We start from the raw sequence: 24,802 nt of genomic DNA on the forward strand, positions 1-24,802 counted from the left end.
GCCACAGGGATTTAGATACAAGTTGCACTCCCATACCCCGGATGTGATTATTGTGTTTGTGTCGGCAGAGAAGGAGATGCCTCTGCCCGTACAGGTTTTTAACTTTCAGGTAAACTTGTGTTTTCAACAGTTCATATAACCGGGAACACGTTTGAATGACTATATTTTTTGTTTAGATTGAGTTGATCTATTTGGTCCTCTAACAAAGTGTTTCCAACTAGCGTTAGCTAACAAGCTAATCTTGCTAGCTAACGTTAGCTAAGAAGCTATGCTAGGGACGCAACATCAAGTTAGACCTTATTAGCTAATACATTTAGCGTTAGGGCGGATTGAACTAGGTTTATTATAGATTATAAATCTTCAATTTGTTTGATAGATTTAGCTAACTAGTCGGCGGATTAAAAAAAACAGGTGTAGCTAAATTAGTTATAGAAAATGTTAACAGACAGTTTGATGGCTCGTGTTGAGTCGTTACTGTAATTTGCTCATTTAAAAAAAGAAAACTGGCTGCAGTTAGTAATTCCTGACTAGCATAGCTACGTCTGTGTCAAACGTTAGCCTAGCCACCTAAAATGCAAACTGTTTAGCTAGCTAAATAAAAATGTAGTTAGCTAGAGAAGATGGCCATGGAAACAATTCTTAAATTGTCTGTTATAATCAACTAACTAAACAACATCCACCGGACTGGCAGAAGTTCCTATCACCCTGAAACCTTTCACCAAGCCTTGCAGTTCAGTTTAGGCGCTGTTCATTTAGAGGCAACGCATTAATTGACATCCCTTTTATGCAAGAAGCAGGACTTCCATGTGTCTTAAATGTCTCAGACCTGGCTTCTTCCACCAATTCACATGTGTGACCCACCTTGTTTGTACAGCACCAAATATCCACTACATCACCAAAAGTATGTGGACACCCATTCAAATGAGTGGATTCTGATATTTCAGCCACACCCGTTGCTGACAGGTGTATAAAATCGAGCACACAGCCATGCAATCTTTATTTTCAAAAAAGACATGCAATCTCCATAGACAAAACATTGGCAGTAGAATGGCCCGTACTGAAGAGCTCAGTGACTTTCAACATGGCTCCGTCATAAGATGCCACTTTTCCAACAAGTCGGTTTGTAAAATGTATGCCCTGCTAGAGCTGCCCTGGACAACTGTAAGTGCTGATAAGTGAAAATGTCTAGGAGCAACAATGGCTCAGCCGCGAAGTGGTAGGCCTCACAAACTCACAGAACGGGACCACTGAAACGCGTAGCAACACTCACTACCGAGTTCCAAACTGCCTCTGAAGGCAACGTCAGCACAAGAACTGTTCGTCGGGAGCTTCATGGGCTCTCGAGTGGCGCAGCTGTCTAAGGCACTGCATCATTTTACATTTTAGTCATTTAGCAGACGCTCTTATCCAGAGCAACTTACAGTAGTGAATGCATACATTTCATACATTTTTTTTTCTTCCCATACTGGTCCGACGTGGGAATCAAACCCACAACCCTGGCGTTGCAAACACCATGCTCTACCAACTGAGCCACACGGGACCGTGTGCATCATGGCCGAGTCCCATAGGGCGGTGCACAATTGGCCCAACGTCGTTCGGGTTTGGCTGGGGTAGGCCGTCATTGTAAATAAGAATTTGTTCGTAACTGACTTGCCTAGTTAAATAAAGGTTAAATAAAATTTTTTTAATGGTTTCCATGGCCTTGCAGTCGCACACCAAGATCACAATGCCAGGCGTCAGGTTGAGTGGTGTAAAGCTCACTGCCATTGGAATCTGGAGCAGTGGAAATGTGTTCTCTGGAGTGATGAATCACTCTTCACCTTCTGGCAGTCCAATGGAAGAATCTGGGTTTGGTGGATGCCAGGAGAAAGCTACCTGCCCCAATTTCATGGTTTGGGCTAGGCCCCTTAGTTACCATGAAGGGAAATCTTAACATTACAGCATAGATGATTTTGTGGCAACAGTTTGGGGAAGGCCCTTTCCTGTTTCAGCATGACAATGCCCTCGTGCACCAAGTGAGGTCCATACAGAAATGGTTTGTTGATCAGTGTGGAAGAACTTGACTAGCCTACACAGAGCCCTGACCTCAAGCCCATCAAATTACTTTGGGATGAATTGGAACGCCGACTGCGAACCAGGCCTAATCGCCCAACCTCACTAATGCTCTTGTGGCTGAATGGAAACAAGTCCCTGCAGAAATGTTCCAACATCTAGTGGAAAGCCTTCCCAGAAGAGTGGAGGCTGTTATAGCAACAAAGAGGGGACATATTAATACCCATGATTATGGAATAAGATGTTTGACGAGCAGGTGTCCACATACTTTTGGTCATGTAGTTTATTACACAGCCCCAAATAACATCCAGCTAATGTGGTCAGAGGTCTGGCTAGCTAACTAACATGACTTATCATGCGAAGTGCTTTAAGTCAAGGACAGAAATCACTCTTTTGCCCTCTCCTCCATCTCCCCCCTCCCTTCCTTCCCTGCATCTCCCCCCTTTCCCTCCTCCAGGACAGCTCAGTGTCAGAGCTGGAGGTTGCCGCAGGGGCAGAGCAAGCTCAGGCTCAGGACAGTGAAAGAGACAGGGACATGGCCAGAGACAGGGACAAGAGTAGGGCTAGCTTGGCCCAGACCTCAGCCTCAGAGCTGCCCTGTACCTCCCATAGCAGCAGTAGACCCAATCTGCTGTCACCGTTCACTGCAGGGGACTACGTCCTTAGCTCCAGCCTCTCAGCATGCTCCCTGCTCCCAGAGGTAGGACCACCAGAGCAGACAGAGCAAAGCTCTGATATATGAAATTGTTTTAAGGTCATACCAAGGATCATTTTGATTTTGAGTTTTAAGACCCCTTGAGGTATAAAAAATAGGACACATTTTTTTGATAAATCATTTTTGGCCTTACTGCTATTAGGGCAGCAGGTAGCCTAGTGGTTAGAACGTTGGGCCAGTAACCGAAAGGTTGCTAGATTGAATCCCTGAGCTGCCCCTGAACAAGGCTGTTCCTAGGCCGTCATTGTAAATAAGAATTTGTTCTTAACTGAATTGCCTAGTTAAATAAAGTAAAAAATAAATAAAAAAATAGGGTTTTTTACATGTATTTAACCCCATATTTTTGGTACAAATCCAGTCTCCATATATACTTCCATAAATGTTTTCAACTTTGTTCAAGGGGCCCTCCTGGCAAGTCTTGTGAGGCCTGTGGGCGTCCTAGAGAGTCTCACCTTTACACAGAGGGTCATATTAGTGTGTAGGCCAAACTGTTCAGACAGTTGGCAGATCGGCTGTACCGACTTCAGATGAGTCCCAAGTAGCTTGTCGGGGTCATAGAGCAAAACGGAGAACACCGTCATGTTCGTGAGAGTCTCATCTTTCCATTGAAGGGTCAATCATTTATAGGCTGTTCGGACGCTACAGACAATTTTGTGAGAAGACCAATTGGGGTGTCTCATGGTCTGACAAACACCGCCCTAGCTCTGTCACCTTTCACTGCAGAAACACTGCTCTAGCTCTGTCACCTTTCACTGCAGAAACACTGCTCTAGCTCTGTCACCTTTCACTGCAGAAACACTGCTCTAGCTCTGTCACCTTTCACTGCAGAAACACTGCTCTAGCTCTGTCACCTTTCACTGCAGAAACACTGCTCTAGCTTAAATTGATGGATTTCTATGGGGCTTTTTTTAAATGCTAATTCGATTTCAGCGGGTGCACGGACATTGACCTTAGACTTTTAGAGCTTGACCCCCTATCTCTCTCTCGCCCCTGCTCGCTCTCTCTCCATCTCACCTTCTCTCTCCCCCTCCCTTCCATCCCTCTCTCTCCTCCAGGGGGCTGTTGAGCCGATGCAGATCGATGCTGACCCCCAGGAAGACCAGCAGAATGCTCCAGACACCAACTATGTGGTGGAAAACCCCACACTGGTACGTTATTATAGCACTAAGCTAGCACTGGTACGTTACTATAGCACTAAACTAGCACTGGTACGTTACTATAGCACTAAGCTAGCCCTAGCACTGGTACGTTACTATAGCACTAAGCTAGCACTGGTACGTTACTATAGCACTAAGCTAGCACTGGTACGTTACTATAGCACTAAACTAGCACTGGGACGTTACTATAGCACTAAGCTAGCCCTAGCACTGGTACGTTACTATAGCACTAAGCTAGCACTGGGACGTTACTATAGCACTAAGCTAGCCCTAGCACTGGGACGTTACTATAGCACTAAGCTAGCCCTAGCACTGGGACGTTACTATAGCACTAAGCTAGCACTGGTACGTTACTATAGCACTAAGCTAGCCCTAGCACTGGGACGTTACTATAGCACTAAACTAGCACTGGGACGTTACTATAGCACTAAGCTAGCCCTAGCACTGGGACGTTACTATAGCACTAAGCTAGCCCTAGCACTGGGACGTTACTATAGCACTAAGCTAGCACTGGTACGTTACTATAGCACTAAGCTAGCCCTAGCACTGGGACGTTACTATAGCACTAAGCTAGCACTGGTACGTTACTAAAGCACTAAGCTAGCCCTAGCACTGGGACGTTACTATAGCACTAAACTAGCACTGGTACGTTACTATAGCACTAAGCTAGCCCTAGCACTGGGACGTTACTATAGCACTAAACTAGCACTGGGACGTTACTATAGCACTAAGCTAGCCCTAGCACTGGGACGTTACTATAGCACTAAACTAGCACTGGTACGTTACTATAGCACTAAGCTAGCCCTAGCACTGGGACGTTACTATAGCACTAAACTAGCACTGGTACGTTACTATAGCACTAAGCTAGCCCTAGCACTGGTACGTTACTATAGCACTAAGCTAGCCCTAGCACTGGGACGTTACTATAGCACTAAGCTAGCACTGGTACGTTACTATAGCACTAAACTAGCACTGGTACGTTACTATAGCACTAAGCTAGCCCTAGCACTGGTACGTTACTATAGCACTAAGCTAGCCCTAGCACTGGGACGTTACTATAGCACTAAGCTAGCCCTAGCACTGGGACGTTACTATAGCACTAAGCTAGCACTGGGACGTTACTATAGCACTAAGCTAGCCCTAGCACTGGTACGTTACTATAGCACTAAGCTAGCACTGGGACGTTACTATAGCACTAAGCTAGCACTGGTACGTTACTATAGCACTAAGCTAGCACTGGGACGTTACTATAGCACTAAGCTAGCCCTAGCACTGGTACGTTACTATAGCACTAAGCTAGCACTGGGACGTTACTATAGCACTAAGCTAGCCCTAGCACTGGTACGTTACTATAGCACTAAGCTAGCACTGGGACGTTACTATAGCACTAAGCTAGCCCTAGCACTGGTACGTTACTATAGCACTAAGCTAGCACTGGGACGTTACTATAGCATTAAGCTAGCCCTAGCACTGGGACGATATTATAGCACTAAGCTAGCACTGGGACGTTACTATAGCACTAAGCTAGCACTGGTACGTTACTATAGCATTAAGGTAGCCCTAGCACTGGGACGTTACTATAGCACTAAGCTAGCCCTAGCACTGGTACGTTACTATAGCACTAAGCTAGCACTGGGACGTTACTATAGCACTAAACTAGCACTGGTACGTTACTATAGCACTAAGCTAGCCCTAGCACTGGGACGTTTTTATAGCACTAAGCTAGCACTGGTACGTTACTATAGCACTAAGCTAGCCCTAGCACTGGTACGTTACTATAGCACTAAGCTAGCACTGGTACGTTACTATAGCACTAAGCTAGCCCTAGCACTGGGACGTTATTATAGCACTAAGCTAGCACTGGGACGTTACTATAGCACTAAACTAGCACTGGTACGTTACTATAGCACTAAGCTAGCCCTAGCACTGGGACGTTATTATAGCACTAAGCTAGCCCTAGCACTGGTACGTTACTATAGCACTAAGCTAGCACTGGTACGTTACTATAGCACTAAGCTAGCCCTAGCACTGGGACGTTATTATAGCACTAAGCTAGCACTGGGACGTTACTATAGCACTAAGCTAGCACTAGCACTGGTACTTTACTATAGCACTAAGCTAGCACTGCTATGTTACTATAGCACTAAGCTAGCACTGGGACGTTACTATGGGACTAAGCTAGCACTGGTACGTTACTAAAGCACTAAGCTAGCACTGGGACGTTACTATGGGACTAAGCTAGCACTGGTACGTTACTAAAGCACTAAGCTAGCCCTAGCACTGGTACGTTACTATAGCACTAAGCTAGCACTGGGACGTTACTATGGGACTAAGCTAGCACTGGTACGTTACTAAAGCACTAAGCTAGCCCTAGCACTGGTACGTTACTATAGCACTAAGCTAGCACTGGGACGTTACTATAGCACTAAGCTAGCCCTAGCACTGGTACGTTACTATAGCACTAAGCTAGCACTGGGACGTTACTATGTGACTAAGCTAGCACTGATACGTTACTAAAGCACTAAGCTAGCCCTAGCACTGGGACGTTACTATAGCACTAAGCTAGCCCTAGCACTGGTACGTTACTATAGCACTAAGCTAGCACTGGTACGTTACTATAGCACTAAGCTAGCACTAGCACTGGGACGTTATTATAGCACTAAGCTAGCACTGGCACGTTACTATAGCACTAAGCTAGCACTGGGACGTTACTATAGCACTAAGCTAGCCCTAGCACTGGTACGTTGCTATAGCACTAAGCTAGCACTGGGACGTTACTATAGCACTAAGCTAGCACTGGGACGTTACTCTAGCACTAAGCTAGCACTGGGACGTTACTATAGCACTAAGCTAGCACTGGGACGTTACTATAGCACTAAGCTAGCACTGGGACGTTACTATAGCACTAAGCTAGCACTGGGACGTTACTATAGCACTAAGCTAGCACTGGGACGTTACTCTAGCACTAAGCTAGCACTGGGACGTTACTCTAGCACTAAGCTAGCACTGGGACGTTACTCTAGCACTGGGACGTTACTATAGCAGGACGTTACTCTAGCACTGGGACGTTACTATAGCACTTAGCTAGCACTGGGACGTTACTATAGCACTAAGCTAGCACTGGGACGTTACTATAGCACTCAGCTAGCCCTAGCACTGGGACGTTACTATAGCACTTAGCTAGCACTGGGACATTACTATAGCACTAAGCTAGCCCTAGCACGTTACTCTAGCACTGGGACGTTACTATAGCACTAAGCTAGCACTGGGACGTTACTCTAGCACTGGGACGTTACTATAGCACTCAGCTAGCACTGGGACGTTACTCTAGCACTGGGACGTTACTATAGCACTAAGCTAGCCCTGGGACGTTACTATAGCACTTAGCTAGCACTGGGACGTTACTATAGCACTAAGCTAGCCCTAGCACTGGGACGTTACTCTAGCACTAGGACGTTACTATAGCACTAAGCTAGCCCTGGGACGTTACTATAGCACTTAGCTAGCACTGGGACATTACTATAGCACTAAGCTAGCCCTAGCACTGGGACGTTACTATAGCACTAAGCTAGCACTGGGACGTTACTATAGCACTAAGCTAGCACTGGGACGTTACTATAGCACTCAGCTAGCCCTAGCACTGGGACGTTACTCTAGCACTGGGACGTTACTATAGCACTTAGCTAGCACTGGGACGTTACTATAGCACTAAGCTAGCACTGGGATGTTACTATAGCAGTAAGCTAGCCCTAGCACTGGGACGTTACTATAGCACTAAGCTAGCACTGGGACGTTGACTATCTTCCTTAGCTTTGTAGTTCTACTTCTATATTCTATGCTGAACACTGAAATGAACACTAAATGAAGTCATTCTGTCACATGGTGGTCTACTCCTATCATGTGTTATCTTCTCACTGTCTTCTCGCTGTCTCAATCTCTGTCTCTGTCTTTCTCTCAATCTCTCTGTCTCGCTGCCTCTCGCTGTCTCTCTGTCAATCTCTCTTTTGTCTCCCTGTCTCTCTCTCTCTCTCTCTCTGTCTTTCATCTCTCCTGGTCTCCCTCTCTAGGACCTGGAGCAGTTTGCGTCCAGCTACAGCGGTCTGATGCGTATTGAGAGACTGCAGTTCATAGCACAACATTGTCCCCAGCTCCGTGCCGAGGCCCTGAAGATGGCCCTGTCCTTCGTCCAGAGGACCTTCAACGTAGACGTGTACGAGGAGATCCACCGCAGACTCACCGACGCCAAGAGGTGAGGAGAAAGCGTGTGTGAGAGTGAAGTGGGGCCTATATAAGGTACAAAAGTATCTGTGTGTGTGTGTGTGTGTGTGTGTGTGTGTGTGTGTGTGTGTGTGTGTGTGTGTGTGTGTGTGTGTGTGTGTGTGTGTGTGTGAGATCCCACATGTGTGCATACGTCCCTAACATCTCTGTCTATTCCCAGACAGGCGCAGGGTGTCCCTGACGCAGTGCCTGATGGGCCGGTGGAGGCCCCTCTCCTGGACACAGCCTGGGCAGAGAGCACCAGGAAAAAGGCCCTGCTCAAACTGGAGAAGCTGGACACTGACCTCAAGAACTACAAGGGAAACTCCATCAAAGAGAGCATCAGGTAACTAGCTACGGGGGAAACTCAAGTAGACATTGTTTTCACTGTGTTACGTGTGTCACAAGCAGTGGAGATGGAACTCAGATAACATGCATGGCTAGAACCTAGGACATCTGCTGGGTTTACACACATCCAGTGCTTTTAACTTCATGAGAGGGAGCGTGCAAGACAAGTACACACTTTGGGATAAGGTTGGAGAATGTGGACACAGCCAGTGATGTGGTAGAGGAGAGGAAGGGCCTCAAAACTCAAATGGAACCAGTCTACTACTCAACAAGTTCTCTCTCCGGATTTTCCTCTCTCTCCTCCTCTCCTCCCCTCTCCCCCCCTCTCTCTCCTCCCCTCTCCCCCCCTCTCTCTCCTCCCCCCTCCCCCCCTCTCTCTCCTCCCCTCTCTCTCCTCCCCTCTCCCCCCTCTCTCTCCTCCCCCCCCCCTCTCTCCTCCCCTCTCCCCCCTCTCTCTCCTCCCTCCCCCTCCCCTCTCCCCTCCCTCTCTCTCTCTCTCTCTGTTCAGGCGGGGTCATGATGACCTAGGGGACCACTATTTAGACTGTGGAGATCTCAGCAACGCCCTTAAGTGTTACAGCCGAGCCCGAGACTACTGCACTAGTGCCAAGCATGTCATCAACATGTGTCTGAACGTCATCAAGGTACAATGACCTCATTAACACGTGCCTCCGAAATGAATATTTATGAATGTCATGTCAACTTTTATCAAGTTGTGTCTTCACTTGGTCAAGTCTATAAACGTGGATTGTCTGACCTAACATCCTTGGAAAGTTTCTCAAACCTTTTCTCTCCTCTGTCTGTCTCTGTCTCCCCCCTCTCTCTCACTCTCTCTCCTCTGTCTGTCTCTGTCTCCTCTCTCTCTCTCTCTCTGTGTATTTCCCTCTCGCTAGGTTAGCGTTTACCTCCAGAACTGGTCCCATGTACTTAGCTATGTCAGCAAGGCAGAATCCACTCCAGAGATAGCTGAGGTTAGTACTGAATGACTGAACTATAACCTTTCCATCGTACCTTCCTAGTGAGAGAAACTTGTAAAATCAAGCAGTATGAGAATTTGTTCAATATATTTTCTCCTTTTAAATTGTTGTGTGTGTATAGTAGGTTCGAATATAGCCTTCACACTGAGAGAAAATCACTGACTTATCTCCGCTTGCTTGTTCTTCTAGCAACGAGGAGAGAGAGACAGTCAGAACCAATCTGTCCTCACCAAACTAAAATGTGCTGCGGGTAAGATATCATATTATACTGTTAGGAGGACCACTGAAGTCTGCAGCTAAGACATTATACTATACTAGTATTATACTGTTAGGAGGACCACTGAAGTCTGCAGCTAAGACATTATACTATACTAGTATTATACTGTTAGGAGGACCACTGAAGTCTGCAGCTAAGACATTATACTATACTAGTATTATACTGTTAGGAGGACCACTGAAGTCTGCAGCTAAGACATTATACTATACTAGTATTATACTGTTAGGAGGACCACTGAAGTCTGCAGCTAAGACATTATACTATACTAGTATTATACTGTTAGGAGGACCACTGAAGTCTGCAGCTAAGACATTATACTATACTAGTATTATACTGTTAGGAGGACCGCTGAAGTCTGCAGCTAAGACATTATACTATACTGTTAGGAGGACCACTGAAGTCTGCAGCTAAGACATTATACTATACTAGTATTATACTGTTAGGAGGACCACTGAAGTCTGCAGCTAAGACATTATACTATACTGTTAGGAGGACCACTGAAGTCTGCAGCTAAGACATTATGCTATACTGTTAGGAGGACCACTGAAGTCTGCAGCTAAGACATTATACTATACTGTTAGGAGGACCACTGAAGTCTGCAGCTAAGACATTATGCTATACTGTTAGGAGGACCACTGAAGTCTGCAGCTAAGACATTATACTATACTAGTATTATACTGTTAGGAGGACCACTGAAGTCTGCAGCTAAGACATTATGCTATACTAGTATTATACTGTTAGGAGGACCGCTGAAGTCTGCAGCTAAGACATTATACTATACTGTTAGGAGGACCACTGAAGTCTGCAGCTAAGACATTATACTATACTAGTATTATACTGTTAGGAGGACCACTGAAGTCTGCAGCTAAGACATTATACTATACTAGTATTATACTGTTAGGAGGACCACTGAAGTCTGCAGCTAAGACATTATACTATACTGTTAGGAGGACCACTGAAGTCTGCAGCTAAGACATTATGCTATACTGTTAGGAGGACCACTGAAGTCTGCAGCTAAGACATTATACTATACTAGTATTATACTGTTAGGAGGACCACTGAAGTCTGCAGCTAAGACATTATGCTATACTAGTATTATACTGTTAGGAGGACCGCTGAAGTCTGCAGCTAAGACATTATACTATACTAGTATTATACTGTTAGGAGGACCACTGAAGTCTGCAGCTAAGACATTATGCTATACTAGTATTATACTGTTAGGAGGACCGCTGAAGTCTGCAGCTAAGACATTATACTATACTGTTAGGAGGACCACTGAAGTCTGCAGCTAAGACATTATACTATACTAGTATTATACTGTTAGGAGGACCACTGAAGTCTGCAGCTAAGACATTATACTATACTAGTATTATACTGTTAGGAGGACCACTGAAGTCTGCAGCTAAGACATTATGCTATACTAGTATTATACTGTTAGGAGGACCGCTGAAGTCTGCAGCTAAGACATTATACTATACTGTTAGGAGGACCACTGAAGTCTGCAGCTAAGACATTATACTATACTAGTATTATACTGTTAGGAGGACCACTGAAGTCTGCAGCTAAGACATTATACTATACTGTTAGGAGGACCACTGAAGTCTGCAGCTAAGACATTATACTATACTGTTAGGAGGACCACTGAAGTCTGCAGCTAAGACATTATACTATACTAGTATTATTCTGTTAGGAGGACAACTGAAGTCTGCAGCTAAGACATTATACTATACTAGTATTATACTGTTAGGAGGACCACTGAAGTCTGCAGCTAAGACATTATACTATACTAGTATTATACTGTTAGGAGGACCGCTGAAGTCTGCAGCTAAGACATTATACTATACTGTTAGGAGGACCACTGAAGTCTGCAGCTAAGACATTATACTATACTAGTATTATACTGTTAGGAGGACCACTGAAGTCTGCAGCTAAGACATTATACTATACTAGTATTATACTGTTAGGAGGACCACTGAAGTCTGCAGCTAAGACATTATGCTATACTAGTATTATACTGTTAGGAGGACCGCTGAAGTCTGCAGCTAAGACATTATACTATACTAGTATTATACTGTTAGGAGGACCGCTGAAGTCTGCAGCTAAGACATTATACTATACTGTTAGGAGGACCACTGAAGTCTGCAGCTAAGACATTATACTATACTGTTAGGAGGACCCCTGAAGTCTGCAGCTAAGACATTATACTATACTAGTATTATACTGTTAGGAGGACCACTGAAGTCTGCAGCTAAGACATTATACTATACTAGTATTATACTGTTAGGAGGACAACTGAAGTCTGCAGCTAAGACATTATACTATAGTGTTAGGAGGACCACTGAAGTCTGCAGCTAAGACATTATACTATACTGTTAGGAGGACAACTGAAGTCTGCAGCTAAGACATTATACTATACTGTTAGGAGGACCACTGAAGTCTGCAGCTAAGACATTATACTATACTAGTATTATACTGTTAGGAGGACCGCTGAAGTCTGCAGCTAAGACATTATACTATACTGTTAGGAGGACCACTGAAGTCTGCAGCTAAGACATTATACTATACTGTTAGGAGGACCCCTGAAGTCTGCAGCTAAGACATTATACTATACTAGTATTATACTGTTAGGAGGACCACTGAAGTCTGCAGCTAAGACATTATACTATACTAGTATTATACTGTTAGGAGGACAACTGAAGTCTGCAGCTAAGACATTATACTATAGTGTTAGGAGTACCACTGAAGTCTGCAGCTAAGACATTATACTATACTGTTGGGAGGACCCCTGAAGTCTGCAGCTAAGACATTATACTATACTAGTATTATACTGTTAGGAGGACCACTGAAGTCTGCAGCTAAGACATTATACTATACTAGTATTATACTGTTAGGAGGACCGCTGAAGTCTGCAGCTAAGACATTATACTATACTAGTATTATACTGTTAGGAGGACCACTGAAGTCTGCAGCTAAGACATTATACTATACTAGTATTATACTGTTAGGAGGACAACTGAAGTCTGCAGCTAAGACATTATACTATACTAGTATTATACTGTTAGGAGGACAACTGAAGTCTGCAGCTAAGACATTATACTATACTAGTATTATACTGTTAGGAGGACCACTGAAGTCTGCAGCTAAGACATTATACTATACTGTTAGGAGGACCACTGAAGTCTGCAGCTAAGACATTATACTATACTAGTATTATTCTGTTAGGAGGACAACTGAAGTCTGCAGCTAAGACATTATACTATACTAGTATTATACTGTTAGGAGGACCACTGAAGTCTGCAGCTAAGACATTATACTATACTAGTATTATACTGTTAGGAGGACCGCTGAAGTCTGCAGCTAAGACATTATACTATACTGTTAGGAGGACCACTGAAGTCTGCAGCTAAGACATTATACTATACTAGTATTATACTGTTAGGAGGACCACTGAAGTCTGCAGCTAAGACATTATACTATACTAGTATTATACTGTTAGGAGGACCACTGAAGTCTGCAGCTAAGACATTATACTATACTGTTAGGAGGACCACTGAAGTCTGCAGCTAAGACATTATGCTATACTGTTAGGAGGACCACTGAAGTCTGCAGCTAAGACATTATACTATACTAGTATTATACTGTTAGGAGGACCACTGAAGTCTGCAGCTAAGACATTATGCTATACTAGTATTATACTGTTAGGAGGACCGCTGAAGTCTGCAGCTAAGACATTATACTATACTAGTATTATACTGTTAGGAGGACCACTGAAGTCTGCAGCTAAGACATTATGCTATACTAGTATTATACTGTTAGGAGGACCGCTGAAGTCTGCAGCTAAGACATTATACTATACTGTTAGGAGGACCACTGAAGTCTGCAGCTAAGACATTATACTATACTAGTATTATACTGTTAGGAGGACCACTGAAGTCTGCAGCTAAGACATTATACTATACTGTTAGGAGGACCACTGAAGTCTGCAGCTAAGACATTATGCTATACTAGTATTATACTGTTAGGAGGACCGCTGAAGTCTGCAGCTAAGACATTATACTATACTAGTATTATACTGTTAGGAGGACCACTGAAGTCTGCAGCTAAGACATTATACTATACTAGTATTATACTGTTAGGAGGACCGCTGAAGTCTGCAGCTAAGACATTATACTATACTGTTAGGAGGACCACTGAAGTCTGCAGCTAAGACATTATACTATACTAGTATTATACTGTTAGGAGGACCACTGAAGTCTGCAGCTAAGACATTATACTATACTAGTATTATACTGTTAGGAGGACCACTGAAGTCTGCAGCTAAGACATTATGCTATACTAGTATTATACTGTTAGGAGGACCGCTGAAGTCTGCAGCTAAGACATTATACTATACTAGTATTATACTGTTAGGAGGACCGCTGAAGTCTGCAGCTAAGACATTATACTATACTGTTAGGAGGACCACTGAAGTCTGCAGCTAAGACATTATACTATACTGTTAGGAGGACCCCTGAAGTCTGCAGCTAAGACATTATACTATACTAGTATTATACTGTTAGGAGGACCACTGAAGTCTGCAGCTAAGACATTATACTATACTAGTATTATACTGTTAGGAGGACAACTGAAGTCTGCAGCTAAGACATTATACTATAGTGTTAGGAGGACCACTGAAGTCTGCAGCTAAGACATTATACTATACTGTTAGGAGGACAACTGAAGTCTGCAGCTAAGACATTATACTATACTGTTAGGAGGACCACTGAAGTCTGCAGCTAAGACATTATACTATACTAGTATTATACTGTTAGGAGGACCGCTGAAGTCTGCAGCTAAGACATTATACTATACTGTTAGGAGGACCACTGAAGTCTGCAGCTAAGACATTATACTATACTGTTAGGAGGACCCCTGAAGTCTGCAGCTAAGACATTATACTATACTAGTATTATACTGTTAGGAGGACCACTGAAGTCTGCAGCTAAGACATTATACTATACTAGTATTATACTGTTAGGAGGACAACTGAAGTCTACAGCTAAGACATTATACTATACTGTTAGGAGGACAACTGAAGTCTGCAGCTAAGACATTATACTATAGTGTTAGGAGTACCACTGAAGTCTGCAGCTAAGACATTATACTATACTGTTGGGAGGACCCCTGAAGTCTGCAGCTAAGACATTATACTATACTAGTATTATACTGTTAGGAGGACCACTGAAGTCTGCAGCTAAGACATTATACTATACTAGTATTATACTGTTAGGGGGACCGCTGAAGTCTGCAGCTAAGACATTATACTATACTAGTATTATACTGTTAGGAGGACCACTGAAGTCTGCAGCTAAGACATTATACTATACTAGTATTATACTGTTAGGAGGACAACTGAAGTCTGCAGCTAAGACATTATACTATACTAGTATTATACTGTTAGGAGGACCACTGAAGTCTGCAGCTAAGACATTATACTATACTAGTATTATACTGTTAGGAGGACCACTGAAGTCTGCAGCTAAGACATTATACTATACTGTTAGGAGGACAACTGAAGTCTGCAGCTAAGACATTATACTATACTAGTATTATACTGTTAGGAGGACCACTGAAGTCTGCAGCTAAGACATTATACTATACTAGTATTATACTGTTAGGAGGACCGCTGAAGTCTGCAGCTAAGACATTATACTATACTAGTATTATACTGTTAGGAGGACCACTGAAGTCTGCAGCTAAGACATTATACTATACTAGTATTATACTGTGAGGAGGACCACTGAAGTCTTAGGTCATATTAGGTAATAAAACCTATTTTTAAATTGTGAGTTTGAAATGTTTCTCTTGACCCGTCCCCCCCAGGTTTGGCAGAGCTGGCCTCTAGAAAGTACAAACCGGCCGCCAAGTGCTTCCTCCAGGCTTCATTTGACCACTGCGACTTCCCAGAGGTCAGATATCAATATACCCCCCTATCTCTGACCCCAACTCACTTGACCCCGCCTCCAACTCACTTGACCCCGCCCCCCAACACTCCATTATAATGGTATGGTACCTCACCATATCTGGTCTGAGCCATGACGTTGCTGTGTACATGGAGTGTTATTAGTTGTATTTGGATTGCGGAGTTGTAACCTGTTGTGGGTCCCCTCCCCAGCTCCTGTCCCCCAATAATGTAGCGGTGTATGGAGGGATGTGTGCCCTGGCCACCTTCGACAGACAGGAACTACAGAAGAACATCATCTCAAGCAGGTAGGCTCCCTACGCAGGGTACACCATACTTAGTCGTCCCCTCCAGGTAACTGCTAACTCTGTTAAAGAACAATGTGCTTCATTGTTCTCTCGATCAAGTGGAAGTCCTTGATGACAACTGTTATGGAGAGGAACAGCTTGTTGAGTGATGACAGATTTCAGTACATATTGAAATGTCAGCACCTCTTTTCCCTCTCTCCCTATCTCTCCTCTCCTCCCTATCTCTCTCCTATCTCTCCCTATCTCTCCTCTCCTCTCTCTCTCTATCTCTCCTCTCTCTCTCCTCTCCTCCCTCTCTCTCTCCTATCTCTCCCTATCTCTCCTCTCCTCTCTCTCTCCTATCTCTCCCTATCTCTCCTCTCCTCTCTCCTATCTCTCCTCTCTCTCTCTCCTATCTCTCTAGCTCCTTTAAGTTGTTTTTAGAGTTGGAGCCCCAGGTGCGTGACATAATCTTCAAGTTTTACGAATCACAGTACGCATCCTGTCTGAAACTACTGGACGAGATGAAGGTAAGGAAGAAAACGTTTTTATATGGACTGTTACAGGCTAACTAGATGATGTTAAGGAAGAAAACAGTTTTATATGGACTGTTACAGGCTGACTAGATGAAGGTAAGGAAGAAAACAGTTTTATATGGACTGTTACAGGCTGACTAGATGAAGGTAAGGAAGAAAACAGTTTTATATGGACTGTTACAGGCTGACTAGATGAAGGTAAGGAAGAAAACAGTTTTATATGGACTGTTACAGGCTGACTAGATGAAGGTAAGGAAGAAAACAGTTTTATATGGACTGTTACAGGCTGACTAGATGAAGGTAAGGAAGAAAACAGTTTTATATGGACTGTTACAGGCTAACTAGATGATGTTAAGGAAGAAAACAGTTTTATATGGACTGTTACAGGCTGACTAGATGAAGGTAAGGAAGAAAACAGTTTTATATGGACTGTTACAGGCTAACTAGATGATGTTAAGGAAGAAAACAGTTTTATATGGACTGTTACAGGCTGACTAGATGAGTAAGGAAGAAAACAGTTTTATATGGACTGTTACAGGCTGACTAGATGATGTTAAGGAAGAAAACAGTTTTATATGGACTGTTACAGGCTGACTAGATGAAGGTAAGGAAGAAAACAGTTTTATATGGACTGTTACAGGCTGACTAGATGATGTTAAGGAAGAAAACAGTTTTATATGGACTGTTACAGGCTGACTAGATGAAGGTAAGGAAGAAAACAGTTTTATATGGACTGTTACAGGCTAACTAGATGATGTTAAGGAAGAAAACAGTTTTATATGGACTGTTACAGGCTGACTAGATGATGTTAAGGAAGAAAACAGTTTTATATGGACTGTTACAGGCTGACTAGATGAAGGTAAGGAAGAAAACAGTTTTATATGGACAGTTACAGGCTGACTAGATGAAGGTAAGGAAGAAAACAGTTTTATATGGACTGTTACAGGCTGACTAGATGATGTTAAGGAAGAAAACATTTTTATATGGACTGTTACAGGCTGACTAGATGATGTTATGGAAGAAAACAGTTTTATATGGACTGTTACAGGCTGACTAGATGAAGGTAAGGAAGAAAACAGTTTTATATGGACTGTTACAGGCTGACTAGATGATGTTAAGGAAGAAAACAGTTTTATATGGACTGTTACAGGCTGACTAGATGATGTTAAGGAAGAAAACAGTTTTATATGGACTGTTACAGGCTGACTAGATGAAGGTAAGGAAGAAAACAGTTTTATATGGACTGTTACAGGCTGACTAGATGATGTTAAGGAAGAAAACAGTTTTATATGGACTGTTACAGGCTAACTAGATGATGTTAAGGAAGAAAACAGTTTTATATGGACTGTTACAGGCTGACTAGATGAAGGTAAGGAAGAAAGCAGTTTTATATGGACTGTTACAGGCTGACTACATGAAGGTAAGGAAGAAAACAGTTTTATATGGACTGTTACAGGCTGACTAGATGATGTTAAGGAAGAAAACAGTTTTATATGGACTGTTACAGGCTGACTAGATGAAGGTAAGGAAGAAAACAGTTTTATATGGACTGTTACAGGCTAACTAGATGATGTTAAGGAAGAAAACAGTTTTATATGGACTGTTACAGGCTGACTAGATGATGTTAAGGAAGAAAACAGTTTTATATGGACTGTTACAGGCTAACTAGATGATGTTAAGGAAGAAAACAGTTTTATATGGACTGTTACAGGCTGACTAGATGAAGGTAAGGAAGAAAACAGTTTTATATGGACTGTTACAGGCTGACTAGATGAAGGTAAGGAAGAAAACAGTTTTATATGGACTGTTACAGGCTAACTAGATGAAGGTAAGGAAGAAAACAGTTTTATATGGACTGTTACAGGCTGACTAGATGAAGGTAAGGAAGAAAACAGTTTTATATGGACTGTTACAGGCTGACTAGATGATGTTAAGGAAGAAAACAGTTTTATATGGACTGTTACAGGCTGACTAGATGATGTTAAGGAAGAAAACAGTTTTATATGGACTGTTACAGGCTGACTAGATGAAGGTAAGGAAGAAAACAGTTTTATATGGACAGTTACAGGCTAACTGCAAAATCGGAATGAAAAACTATATTGCCACTCAGTAATGTTGATTGAATTAGTCTTGGGGTTGGTTTTTTTACATTTTATTTCACTAGGCGTGGGGCGGCTAGAGCGTTGGACTAGTAACCGAAAGGTTGCAAGATTTAATCCCAGAGCTGACAAGGTAAACATCTGTCGTTCTGCCCTGAACAAGGCAGTTAACCCACTGTTCCCTGGTAGGCCGTCATTGTAAATAAAAATGTGTTCTTAACTGACTTGCCTAGTTATATAAAGGTAAAATAAAAAATTTGAAAAATTATTTACAATGACAGCCTACCAGGGAACAGTGGGTTAACTGCCTTGTTCAGGGCAGAACGACAGATGTTTACCTTGTCAGCTCGGGGATTCGATCCAGCAACCCTCTAACCATGAGGCTACCTGCCGCCCCATGGCTCAAAAACAACTGGGATTTGAATGTGCACCTAACACCAATGCCCTTCCTCTCTCTCTCCTCTTCGCCCTCTCCCCTCTCTCTCCCTCTCTCCTCCTCGCCGCCCTCTCTCCTCTTCGCCCTCTCCCTCCCTCTCTCTCCTCTTCGCCCTCTCCCCTCTCTCTCCCTCTCTCCTCCTCTCTCTCCTCTTCGCCCTCTCCCCTCTCTCTCCCTCTCTCCTCCTCTCTCTCCTCTTCTCCCTCTCTCCTCTTCGCCCATTCCCCCTCTCTCTCTCCTGCAGGATAACCTTCTATTGGACCTGTACCTGGCCCCCCACGTTAGAACACTGTACACACAGATCAGAAACAGAGCCCTTATACAGGTGAGACACACAGATCAGAAACAGAGCCCTTATACAGGTGAGACACAGATCAGAAACAGAGCCCTTATACAGGTGAGACACACAGATCAGAAACAGAGCCCTTATACAGGTGAGACACACAGATCAGAAACAGAGCCCTTATACAGGTGAGACACACAGATCAGAAACAGAGCCCTTATACAGGTGAGACACACAGATCAGAAACAGAGCCCTTATACAGGTGAGACACACAGATCAGAAACAGAGCCCTTATACAGGTGAGACACACAGATCAGAAACAGAGCCCTTATACAGGTGAGACACACAGATCAGAAACAGAGCCCTTATACAGGTGAGACACACAGATCAGAAACAGAGCCCTTATACAGGTGAGACACACAGATCAGAAACAGAGCCCTTATACAGGTGAGACACACAGATCAGAAACAGAGCCCTTATACAGGTGAGACACACAGATCAGAAACAGAGCCCTTATACAGGTGAGACACACAGATCAGAAACAGAGCCCTTATACAGGTGAGACACACAGATCAGAAACAGAGCCCTTATACAGGTGAGACAGTCATGGCACCATGACATAACACAACACACTTTGCAGTGTTGTGGAAGTTTTACACCTGGATTCCTTTCCTTCATATCCCTACATCACCTGTGTTGTGTGTGAGTACTTCAGCCCAAGTTGTTAACCTGGTGTGTGTGTGTGAGTACTTCAGCCCAAGTTGTTAACCTGGTGTGTGTGTGTGAGTACTTCAGCCCAAGTTGTTAACCTGGTGTGTGTGTGTGTGAGTACTTCAGCCCAAGTTGTTAACCTGGTGTGTGTGTGTGAGTACTTCAGCCCAAGTTGTTAACCTGGTGTGTGTGTGTGAGTACTTCAGCCCAAGTTGTTAACCTGGTGTGTGTGTGTGCAGTACTTCAGCCCAAGTTGTTAACCTGGTGTGTGTGTGTGTGTGTGAGTACTTCAGCCCAAGTTGTTAACCTGGTGTGTGTGTGTGTGTCAGTACTTCAGCCCAAGTTGTTAACCTGGTGTGTGTGTGTGTGTGTGTGTCAGTACTTCAGCCCAAGTTGTTAACCGGGTGGTGTGTGTGTGTGGTGTGGTGTGTGTGTGTCAGTACTTCAGCCCAAGTTGTTAACCTGGTGTGTGTGTGTGTGTCAGTACTTCAGCCCAAGTTGTTAACCGGGTGGTGTGTGTGTGTGTGTGTCAGTACTTCAGCCCAAGTTGTTAACCTGGTGTGTGTGTGTGTGTCAGTACTTCAGCCCAAGTTGTTAACCTGGTGTGTGTGTGTGTGTCAGTACTTCAGCCCAAGTTGTTAACCTGGTGTGTGTGTGTGTGTCAGTACTTCAGCCCAAGTTGTTAACCTGGTGTGTGTGTGTGTGTCAGTACTTCAGCCCAAGTTGTTAACCTGGTGTGTGTGTGTGTGTCAGTACTTCAGCCCAAGTTGTTAACCTGGTGTGTGTGTGTGTGTGTTTGGTTGTGGTGTGTGTGTGTGTGTCAGTACTTCAGCCCAAGTTGTTAACCTGGTGTGTGTGTGTGTGCAGTACTTCAGCCCAAGTTGTTAACCTGGTGTGTGTGTGTGTGTCAGTACTTCAGCCCAAGTTGTTAACCTGGGTGTGTGTGTGTGTGTGTCAGTACTTCAGCCCAAGTTGTTAACCTGGTGTGTGTGTGTGTGTCAGTACTTCAGCCCAAGTTGTTAACCTGGTGTGTGTGTGTGTGTCAGTACTTCAGCCCAAGTTGTTAACCTGGTGTGTGTCAGTACTTCAGCCCAAGTTGTTAACCTGGTGTGTGTGTGTGTGTGTCAGTACTTCAGCCCAAGTTGTTAACCTGGTGTGTGTGTGTGTGTCAGTACTTCAGCCCAAGTTGTTAACCTGGTGTGTGTGTGTGTGTCAGTACTTCAGCCCAAGTTGTTAACCTGGGTGTGTGTGTGTGTGTCAGTACTTCAGCCCAAGTTGTTAACCTGGTGTGTGTGTGTGTGTCAGTACTTCAGCCCAAGTTGTTAACCTGGTGTGTGTGTGTGTGTCAGTACTTCAGCCCAAGTTGTTAACCTGGGTGTGTGTGTGTGTGTCAGTACTTCAGCCCAAGTTGTTAACCTGGTGTGTGTGTGTGTGTCAGTACTTCAGCCCAAGTTGTTAACCTGGTGTGTGTGTGTGTGTCAGTACTTCAGCCCAAGTTGTTAACCTGGTGTGTGTGTGTGTGTCAGTACTTCAGCCCAAGTTGTTAACCTGGTGTGTGTGTGTGTGTCAGTACTTCAGCCCAAGTTGTTAACCTGGTGTGTGTGTGTGTGTCAGTACTTCAGCCCAAGTTGTTAACCTGGTGTGTGTGTGTGTGTCAGTACTTCAGCCCAAGTTGTTAACCTGGTGTGTGTGTGTGTGTGTCAGTACTTCAGCCCAAGTTGTTAACCTGGTGTGTGTGTGTGTGTCAGTACTTCAGCCCAAGTTGTTAACCTGGTGTGTGTGTGTGTGTCAGTACTTCAGCCCAAGTTGTTAACCTGGTGTGTGTGTGTGTGTGTCAGTACTTCAGCCCAAGTTGTTAACCTGGTGTGTGTGTGTGTGTCAGTACTTCAGCCCAAGTTGTTAACCTGGTGTGTGTGTGTGTGTCAGTACTTCAGCCCAAGTTGTTAACCTGGTGTGTGTGTGTGTGTCAGTACTTCAGCCCAAGTTGTTAACCTGGTGTGTGTGTGTGTGTCAGTACTTCAGCCCAAGTTGTTAACCTGGTGTGTGTGTGTGTGTCAGTACTTCAGCCCAAGTTGTTAACCTGGTGTGTGTGTGTGTGTCAGTACTTCAGCCCAAGTTGTTAACCTGGTGTGTGTGTGTGTGTCAGTACTTCAGCCCAAGTTGTTAACCTGGTGTGTGTGTGTGTGTCAGTACTTCAGCCCAAGTTGTTAACCTGGTGTGTGTGTGTGTGTCAGTACTTCAGCCCAAGTTGTTAACCTGGTGTGTGTGTGTGTGTCAGTACTTCAGCCCAAGTTGTTAACCTGGTGTGTGTGTGTGTGTCAGTACTTCAGCCCAAGTTGTTAACCTGGTGTGTGTGTGTGTGTGTCAGTACTTCAGCCCAAGTTGTTAACCTGGTGTGTGTGTGTGTGTCAGTACTTCAGCCCAAGTTGTTAACCTGGTGTGTGTGTGTGTGTCAGTACTTCAGCCCGTACGTGTCTGCAGACATGACTAAGATGTCCCAGTCCTTCAACACCACAGTGTTGGATCTGGAGGATGAACTGACCCAGCTCATACTGGAGGGACTGATCAACGCACGCATAGACTCTCACAGCAAGGTAACACACACACACACACACGTATAGACTCTCACAGCAAGGTAACACACACACACACACACACACACACACACACACACACACACACACACACACACACACACACACACACACGTATAGACTCACACAGCAAGGTAACACACACTAGCCGTAGACGAGTCTCTACACATCAACTATCACTACAGGTACACACACCAGTCTCTCCCCAGTTCCAGTATGAGTGAGTAACTTCCTGTATGTGTGATGTCAGATCCTGTATGCGAGGGACGTGGACCAGAGGGGCCACACGTTTGAGAAGTCTGTCCACATGGGCAAGGAGTTCCAGAGACGAGCCAAAGCCATGATCCTCAGAGCTGCTGTGCTGCGCAACCAGATACACATTAAGGTACCCACCTTGATGTTAGGTACAGCTGTTACTACATGGTCCTAGTCTAGACTATAGACATGGATCTGAGGACACTTTCCCAGACACACATTAAGTCCTGAATAGAAGCATTCTCAATGGAGATTCCTCACTGAAGTGTTTTACTCCAGGACTAATCTATGTCTGGGAAACCAGACCCCTAGGGATTAAGCTGCTTCCTCTATATCCCTCAATTTATGGAAAACCTTGGATAGTTCACCTAGTGTTTGATTTGGAACATGTCGTCAGAGCTTTTCTTGCTTTTGTCAGCATGTTCATTTATCAGGTGATGTACTGTGTCCATCGTTTGAAATCAACTGTTGGGCCCCTCAAGACAATTTATCAACCTCTCTAAGCATTTCACTGTTAGTCTACATCTGTTCACTTCTCTCCCTCCCTTCCACTCTTCCTCCCTCAGTCCCCTCCTCGAGAAGGCAGCCAGGGGGAGCTAACAACAGCCAACAGCCAAACAACCAGGATGAGCAGCACCATGTGACAGGGACGTCCCATCATGACACCATCGCTGGCTGTGTCTGGCACTCTGCTCCCTATATAGGGCCGCATTCTCAAATGACACCATGTGCCCTACTTTTTACCAGGGCCCCTAAAGTAGGGCACTATGTAGGGAATAGGGTGACATTTGGTACATAGACAATGCCTGGTGCCTCTGAATGAACAGAGGGAGTGTGGGGTGCCTGTCCACAACAGCCCTCAGGTAGTGCCCTTCTTTTGGCCAAGTCAAAGCTACAACTGCTAAGCTGGAGTCTGGCCAAAAGTAGGGCACATGGTGTCATTTGAGAAGCAGCCTATGACATGGCCCCAACATTAGCAAAACAAACACCTGCGCCCTCAAACGGCCCCCTGTCCCCTCAGACGGCCCCCCTGTCCCCTCAGACGGCCCCCCTGTCCCCTCAGACGGCCCCCCTGTCCCCTCAGACGGCCCCCCTGTCCCCTCAGACGGCCCCCCTGTCCCCTCAGACGGCCCCCTGTCCCCTCAGACGGCCCCCCTGTCCCCTCAGACGGCCCCCCTGTCCCCTCAGACGGCCCCCCTGTCCCCTCAAACGGCCCCCCTGTCCCCTCAAACGGCCCCCTGTCCCCTCAGACGGCCCCCCTGTCCCCTCAGACGGCCCCCCTGTCCCCTCAAACGGCCCCCTGCGCCCTCAAACGGCCCCAGGTCCCCTCAAACGGCCCCCTGTCCCCTCAAACGGCCCCCTGTTCTCTATGGTGCGCTACTTTTTACCAGGGCCTACGTTTCCTGGTGGGAGAGAAGACGAGAACAAACACAATGAAAATATGATGTCTGACACACGAGACCCAACAACAACTTGTTACTCAAATGAAGTTAAAAGAAATGAACGTTTTGGGAGAGACAAGGTACTTCCAGCTGTAGCTGGCTGGTTCTTTGTAAAGAGATGCACTTTGCTCTGTACCTGGTGACAAACATTGATTACACATTGGGAGGGAAACACAACAAGCCTTTAATAAAGATGCATACAAAATGAAACTGACTCTTTCTTTGCTGGTGTTTAGATAAGTTTCCAATACAGCCACAGATTCCTGATTCCACAATTACGTTAAGGTAATCTAGCACAGTGGTTCCCAACCCTGGTCCTCCAGTATCACCAACAGCCCAACCCTGGTCCTCCAGTACCACCAACAGCCCAACCCTGGTCCTCCAGTACCACCAACAGCCCAACCCTGGTCCTCCAGTACCACCAACAGCCCAACC

General features: G+C 44.7%; 1 protein-coding gene across 2 annotated transcripts; it reads left to right on the forward strand.

Moving 5' to 3' along the window:
• LOC106606200 (COP9 signalosome complex subunit 1) lies at positions 1-24,577 on the forward strand. Of its 2 annotated transcripts, XM_045715852.2 has the most exons (15): positions 33-109; positions 2,510-2,752; positions 3,823-3,915; positions 7,992-8,173; positions 8,363-8,527; positions 9,038-9,173; positions 9,423-9,500; positions 9,696-9,756; positions 15,646-15,731; positions 15,938-16,032; positions 16,436-16,541; positions 19,327-19,407; positions 22,533-22,670; positions 22,921-23,055; positions 23,492-24,577. In XM_045715852.2, exons 1-15 carry the CDS (start codon positions 77-79, stop codon positions 23,567-23,569), a joined length of 1,710 nt encoding a protein of 569 aa, XP_045571808.1. In that variant the 5' UTR covers positions 33-76; the 3' UTR covers positions 23,570-24,577. The 2 variants fall into 2 exon arrangements, with proteins under 2 accessions (XP_045571809.1, XP_045571808.1); XM_045715853.2 differs by lacking the exon at positions 2,510-2,752 and having other exon boundaries at positions 1-109.
• The last annotated feature ends 225 nt before the right edge of the window (positions 24,578-24,802 follow it).

The sequence above is a fragment of the Salmo salar genome, chromosome 03 (genome assembly GCF_965601325.2).
Source record: "Salmo salar chromosome 03, fSalSal1, whole genome shotgun sequence".
Lineage (NCBI taxonomy): Eukaryota > Metazoa > Chordata > Actinopteri > Salmoniformes > Salmonidae > Salmo > Salmo salar.

Excerpts from the sequence above, each read along its gene's own strand:
- LOC106606200 (XM_045715852.2), top strand. The coding sequence starts at position 77 with ATGCCTCTGCCCGTACAGGTTTTTAACTTTCAG. Across the intron at positions 15,732-15,937 it reads ACCACTGCGACTTCCCAGAG|CTCCTGTCCCCCAATAATGT; the intron begins GTCAGATATCAA and ends TCCCCTCCCCAG. Across the intron at positions 22,671-22,920 it reads GCATAGACTCTCACAGCAAG|ATCCTGTATGCGAGGGACGT; the intron begins GTAACACACACA and ends GTGTGATGTCAG.